The 7,008-nt window shown below is 41.5% G+C and overlaps 1 protein-coding gene across 1 annotated transcript; it reads left to right on the top strand.

Annotated features, from left to right (window-relative positions):
• Positions 1 to 1,997: 1,997 nt before the first annotated feature.
• LOC126081264 (olfactory receptor 52K1-like) lies at positions 1,998 to 2,948 on the top strand. Its single transcript, XM_049893037.1, has one exon. The coding sequence runs from the start codon at positions 1,998 to 2,000 to the stop codon at positions 2,946 to 2,948; it is 951 nt and encodes a 316-aa protein (XP_049748994.1).
• Positions 2,949 to 7,008: the final 4,060 nt, after the last annotated feature.

Raw genomic sequence — 7,008 nt, 5'->3', positions numbered from 1 at the left:
ACTTGAACTTTGACTCTCAGCTTAGACGTCCTTTCTGAGAATTCTTCCCTGTCCCACAAGCTGAATTAAAAGAATCCTCTTGGTTCCCATAGCACTCTGATTCTTCCTCATTAGACTCAAAGCAACATGAGCATAGAAATCACATCAAGTGCACCCATGAAACCCCAGTGCCTAGCAGAGTGCCTGGTACATAATAAATATTTTTTAAATGTTAAATGAACAATGAATGAATGAAGAATGACTTCCTATGTCTGACTCTTGGTTATAATGCCTGCCTAATAGAGATGTTACAGGTTGTGAGGGGGGAAATACATGTGAAAGCACTTAACAGAGTCCAGAACATGGTAGGCCCTCAAAAACATCTTAGCTTTCCTTCTGCTCCCTCCTATCAAGACAACCCAAAGAAGACAAATATTTCTCAGAGCTTTGAGTTAACAGAGGTTCGGCCTAGGGCCAAGGGGAGAAAGAGAGATTTCAGCCCTAGGTGGGGAAAGACATCTAAGCAAAGCCACATTTGCTTAAAAGAAAGATGGTCTCAAGATACAGTAATGAGCTCCTTGTTGTTAGAGCTGTGCAAGCTAAGGGGGTGCATATCCGGAAGCATACATAAAAGTTTGTAGCAGTGTTATTGAAAATTGCCAAAAAGTAGTAACAACTCAAATGTCTGTCAATTGACGAATGGATAAACAGAACGTGTTATATTCCTGCAATGGATATTATTCAGTCGTAAAAAAAAACCTTGAAAATATTATGCTAAGTGAAAGAAGCCAATCACAAAAGACTATGTATGTTATGATTCCGTTTATATGAAATGCCTAGAATAGGCAAACCATTAGGCACAGAAAGTAGATTAGTAGTTGACTAGGGTTGAAGGGGCTGGGAGAAGTCGAGAATGACTACTGATGGGTACAGAGTTTCTATGTGGAATGATGAAAATGCTCTAAAATTGATTGTGGTGATGGTTGCACAACTCTGTGAATATACTAAAAAACATTGAGTTGTACATTTTAAGAGGGTGAATGATATGGTATGAGATTATATTTCAAAGCTTTTGTTTAAAAAATAGTACAGTACTGGCACAAGAACAGACAAACAGAGCATTATTGCTCTTAAAAAGATCCATCACACACAAGAACTTAGTCTAGGATAAAGATAGCAACACAAATCAGTAGAGAAGTGGTACAGGGATAATTATTTAGCTATTTTGGGATAAAAAATCAAGTTAGACTATCACCGCATATCACATATTAAAATGAATTTGATGTGGATCAAAAACTTAATATAAATAAATTAAGCCATATTTTAAAGAAAAACAAAATATAGTATACTATCTATTTGATCTTTGAATTTAAGGCGGGACTTTCTAAGCTTAAAACTAAGAGAACTCACAAAGAGAATACCAGAATTTTATAAACTTAAAACTTTTAGTCTTAAATAACGTCATAAACAAAATAAAAATACTAACAAGATTTGGAAAAATCTTTGTAATGGATAAAAAAGGAATAATAATTTTACTATTTAAATCATTACAGAAAACACTAAGTCCCTAATAGATGAACAGGCAAAGTAAATGAACAGAATATTCACAAAAAAGAACATGCAAATTAAAGAGATAGTATATTTCAACCATCAAATTACCAAAAAACAAAAAAAAAATCAATTCAATTCAGTACTCAGTGGCAAGATCATTACAACTTTCATGGAAATCCATTTGGCAGCCTCAAAAATGTTCACATTATTTGACCCAGTCATTCCACATCCAAAATCTACCTTGAGGAATTTACTTGAAATGCAGATGAAGATTATTGAAAGATGAGTATCTCATTAAGTTATGACCATGAACTCATTTTTTCTATAGGGATATTGCAGACCCATAACAATCCAAGCACGTGGGACAGCCTGGTGAAGTTGTGGCAGGCCCTGGTAAGGGCCAAGGTATAGAAACCAGACCTCCTGCAGCTCTTCTTTTCCCAGAGTCAACTTGCTCCCCAGGGGAGATGTCAGGGTGGAGCAATGGAAGCTCCAGCCTGTCCTACACCAGCTTCCTCCTGGTGGGTTTCCCAGGCCTGCAGGAGTCCCGCACCCTCCTGGTGCTGCCCTTCCTCAGCCTCTACCTAGTGATCATCTCTGCCAATGCCCTAGTCATCTACACCGTGGCCGCCCAGCAGAGGCTGCACCAGCCCATGTACGCACTCATTGCCCTGCTTCTGGCTGTAAACATCTGTGCTGCCACCACTGTGGTGCCCGCCATGGTGTTCAGTTTCTCCAACCACTTCAATCGCATCTCCCTGCCTCGCTGCCTGTTCCAGATGTTCTGCATCTATTTCCTCATTGCTTTTGACTGCAGCATCCTCCTGGTCATGGCCTTGGACCGCTATGTTGCCATCTGCTGCCCACTTCGCTACCCAGAAATCATAACTACCCCGTTGTTGACTGGCCTGGTTGGGGTGGCAGCTGCCAGGAGCACATGCATCGTTGCTCCAGTAGTGGGACTGGCCTCCCGGGTTCACTTTTGCCGCTCAAATGTGATCTACCACTTTGCCTGTGAGCACATGGCCCTGATGAAGCTCTCCTGTGGGGACATCTCTCTGAACAAGACTGTGGGGCTCGCTGTCCGCATCTTCAACAGAGTCCTGGACATGGTCCTCCTTGGTGCCTCCTATTCCCACATCATCCATGCTGCCTTCCGAATTTCATCAGCTGGGGCCCGCTCCAAGGCCCTGAACACCTGCAGCTCCCACCTGCTGGTCATCTTCACTGTCTACTCCTCCACCATGTCCTCATCTATTGTCTACCGTGTGGCCCGCACCACCTCCCAGGATGTGCACAACCTGCTCAGTGCCTTCTACCTGCTGCTCCCATGTCTGGTCAACCCCATCATCTATGGGGCCAAAACTAAGGAAATCAGGCAGCACCTGCCAAGGCTGTTCCTGAGGGCAGGTCCATAAGCATCTGTTCACCCACAAAGAGCTTTCTGTCTTATTGTTCAAGCATTGGGCAAGGAAGGAAACTGGTTGCCACACCCATGACATTCACTACCATGTCTCCCACTCAAACTTCTCTTTCCATTTTCTCCCCCTAAAACAGAAGAGATGTACAAAAAGTTCATCCATCCCTGCTTTCCTACTTAACATTGCAAAATTACTTGATGTTTGAGTTCCCTTTATCCATTTATTAAGAATAGCAGTGCCCATAGTTACACAGCAAGCAGTATGAAAGTAACTGGAATTTCATTTTTCTTAAAAACTTTCCTCCCTTCAGTAGTTCTCAAAATAATCATAAAGAAGAGAATATTTTGGAACAATTTGAGGAATTTTCTAATTGACTCACTTTTTAATAATTTGCCAGTGGAAAAAGCAAGTTGTTTAAATTTTTTTTAATTTAGATTTTCATAAAAGAAGGCTTCAACACTCCCAAAATTGAGGAAAGTCTTTGGCTATACCGTTAAAAAACCAAACCCATTGTCATCAAGTCAATTGATAGCAACCCTATAGGACAGAGTAGAACTGCCCCATAGGGTTTCCAAAGAGCGGCTGGTAGATTTGAACTGCTGACCTTTTGGTTAGCAACTGAGTTCCTAACCACTGTACCACCAGGGCTGTACTGTAAATTTTGTATGGAAATAATTTACAGAGCTTAGTAAACGAATCTATGTAATCTAATTTTCTTTTACTCTAAGTGAAATTTCGCAAGGCAGAAGTCTGGCTGGAGTAACAAATATAATACATACTGGGTACTTTCTTGCTAGTTTAAAATTTGTACCTAATAATTAACTACCCTATAAATAATTGTTAGATAAATTAATTAGCAGTTGATAATTTACCTAGGCATGTAAGAGTTTGCTTGTATAGGCATGTGTTGGTTTGAGTGCCAGAGTTAGAAGTGCATGAGATTTACTGGGGATCATGCCTGTGTAAGATAAAACAGAGAAGGAGCAGGAGTGGGCAGGGAAAGCCTTGGACTATGATGTGGGTTTGACACCTGTGAAAGCAGAGAAAGAAGAAGGGAGGTTTGGGTGCAGCTCTGAGAAAGTCTCACCCAGGCCAATAGAGAACTGCAGAGCAAAGATGGTTCATTAAAAGAGTCTCGCATTAGGCAGAAAGAGTGAGAACTGGCTGTGCTCGGTCATTGGATGGAGATGTCTCTGGAAAGCATGGCCTTGGCCCAAATGTCATGGTGACTCCCAAAGGTGCAGAAGCTGGAAGCTGTCAGTGGACCCACACTCCTTGTGAAGAGTTCTCTCTTGCAGGGAGATCTGAGCTGCATACCCTCATGGCTGCCACAGAACAAGCAGCCCAGATAAAATGTTTCAAGAGTGTTAGAATATACCATGGTGGGAAAGTAAGGGAAAGACACAGAAGATGAAGTCTTTCACCCACATCCTCTAAGGTCACTGAAGATTAAAGTAATGCTACCTGCCTCTGCTGCTAGGAGCTTAGGAATATCTGGCTCAATGGTTCTCAAATACCAGTCTGTGAACTGGAGCTAGCTGGCTGCACACGATTGATCACCAGAAGATAAATGGAAGCACTCAGTCTCATGATTCTCATTCAATACGTATTAAAGAAAGCCTGAGAAACTACAGTTCTGGGCTTTTCTATTGTTTTGTTTTGTTTGTTTTGTCGTTACCCATGTTTGGCTGATTTAAAAGCAGATTAGGGGAGCAATGACATGGAAGATGTAGAGAAAAAAATCTCTAGAAAGATTGTTTTCTACCTAGACATTTTAGTAATTATATTTCTTTAAACCTTGCTTAAAATTTTATTTTTCCTTAATCGGTTATACAAATGTCATAAAATTGATTTACTACCATTAAAGAATGATTATTTGAATTAAAAACCTGGGATCCTGAGCAAAGCCTACTGTGGGTTATCCATACTTGGGGAACACCTAGTTGTTTGGCCAAATAAGGTCGCTATGAGTCGGAATCAGCTCGAAGGCAATGGGCTTGGGACTCATCATAAATGTGGACCAACAGCCACTGGGTGGCAGCTGGAGTATATGAACAGACTATAAAGCTAAAGCAGTAAAGAACTGAGAAGTTCTAGTCAGACCTGAGCCAATGAAGATTTGGTTATTTTGGGGCTCTGGCATATCAGTTTTAAACACCATCAGGTAGGTTTAAACAGTATTACTTCCTTCAACCAGTACCAAGCAAACACTGGGAAGCAGAATATGGCTTACCCCTTTGGAAACAGGAGGCACTGGGGATAAGGGAGCTGTTGTGGGACAGAGGTTCCCTGGATATTGATGTCAGACAGCCTCTCCTTGTACCCACAGCCTCTGCCTTGTAGCCAATGTGCTAGAGCCCAGGCCTTGGTTAAGTCAAAGTGTTTTGTTTCAGCCCGAATTTTTCCTGAACATTTACCATGTATCAGGATTTGAGCCAGATGCTGGGAATTGAGAAGCAATTTCCTCCTCAGATTGGGAGATATATGTGCAGGTAATTATAATTTAACAAGATAAATAGTCCAAAATCAGGGTACACAAAAACAGCATCAATGAGGCAGTCGTTGGGTCTGAGACTTAACAAAGGTATAGCAATTTACAGGCCAAAGAGTAAAGAATAGCACCACTGACACAGTGAACAGAACATGCAAAGGGATAGAAGCAGGAGAGGGTAGGGTATGCACAGCAAAATATGACTGATTCAGTCTTCCTGGAGCATAAAGATTGAGAAAGACAAAGACAAAAACAGAAAGGTAGCAATAATGATAGCAATGATGAGAGAGAGAGATGTGAGAGATAAAGATGGAGTTTGGCAGGGAGTCAGATCATAAAGTGCTTTCCAAGCCACTCTGAGGGGCTTCAATTTTATTCTTTAGGCAATGAAAAAAAAAATGGAGAATTCTTAGCCGGAACTAATAATGGCAGACAGGGTCATTTGGACCAAGCATTCCGCTAAGAACAACTTTAAAAAAAAAAAAAAGAACTAGATAAAGTGTAAAAACATCTTAAAGCTACTGAAGAGCTAAGTGATAATGAAGAATTACCAGGCCAACATATAAGAGAAGATGAAAATTCAGATAGGTAAGTCTGGCATTTGAGATTGCTTTTATGGTAAAAGTATTTGTCAATCTGAAAGAGACAACTGAGAGACTGAATAGAGCTCTTAACGGTCTGTTGTGTCTAGAGAGTCAAAAGTTAATGAAATGATTCACCAAGGGTGAGGTCCCTAATAAACTACCATGCACAATAAAAAATAAATAAATAAAAATAAACTATACATAGTAGAGAAGAACTACTTTAGGTGATGGGAAAGACAACACACAATACTGGAGAGGTCAGCACAACTGTACTAAACCAAAAGTAAAGAAGTTTCCTGAATAAACTGAATGCTTCGAAGGCCAGCATAGCAAGGGTGGGGGTTTGGGGACCATGGTTTCAGGGGACATCTAAGTCAATTGGCATAATAAAATCTATTAAGAAAATATTCTGCATCCCACTTCGGAGAATGGCGTCTGGGGGCTTAAACGCTAGCAAGTGGACATCTAAGATGCATCAATTGGTCTCAACCCACCTGGATCAAAGGAGAATGAAGAACACCAAGGACACAAGGTAATTACGAGCCCAGGAGATAGAAAGGGCCGCATAAACCAGAGACTACATCAGCCTGAGACCACAAGAACTAGATAGTGCCTGGCTACAACTCATGACTGCCCTGACAGGGAACACAACAGGGAACCCGAGGGAGAAGGAGAGCAGTGGAATGCAGATCCCAAATTCTTGTAAAAAGACCAGACTTAGTGGTCTGACTGAGATTAGAAGGACCCTGGTGGTCATGGTCCCCAGACCTTCTGTTGGCCCATGACAGGAACCATTCCCAAAGCCAAGTCTTCAGACAGGGATTAGACTGGACAATGGGTTGGAGAGGGATGCTGGTGAGGAGTGAGCTTCTTGGATCAGGTGGACACTTGAGACTATGCTGGCATCTTCTGCCTGGAGGGGAGATGAGAGGGTAGAGGTGGTTAGAAACTGGTGAAATGGACAGAAAAAGAGACAGTGGAG

This window comes from Elephas maximus, chromosome 7 (genome assembly GCF_024166365.1).
Source record: "Elephas maximus indicus isolate mEleMax1 chromosome 7, mEleMax1 primary haplotype, whole genome shotgun sequence".
Taxonomy (NCBI): Eukaryota; Metazoa; Chordata; class Mammalia; order Proboscidea; family Elephantidae; genus Elephas; species Elephas maximus.
The sequence above is the reverse complement of the archived record's forward strand: the minus strand, read 5'-3'. Positions and strand labels throughout refer to the sequence as shown.

Excerpts from the sequence above, each read along its gene's own strand:
- LOC126081264 (XM_049893037.1), top strand. The coding sequence starts at position 1,998 with ATGTCAGGGTGGAGCAATGGAAGCTCCAGCCTGTCCTACACCAGCTTC.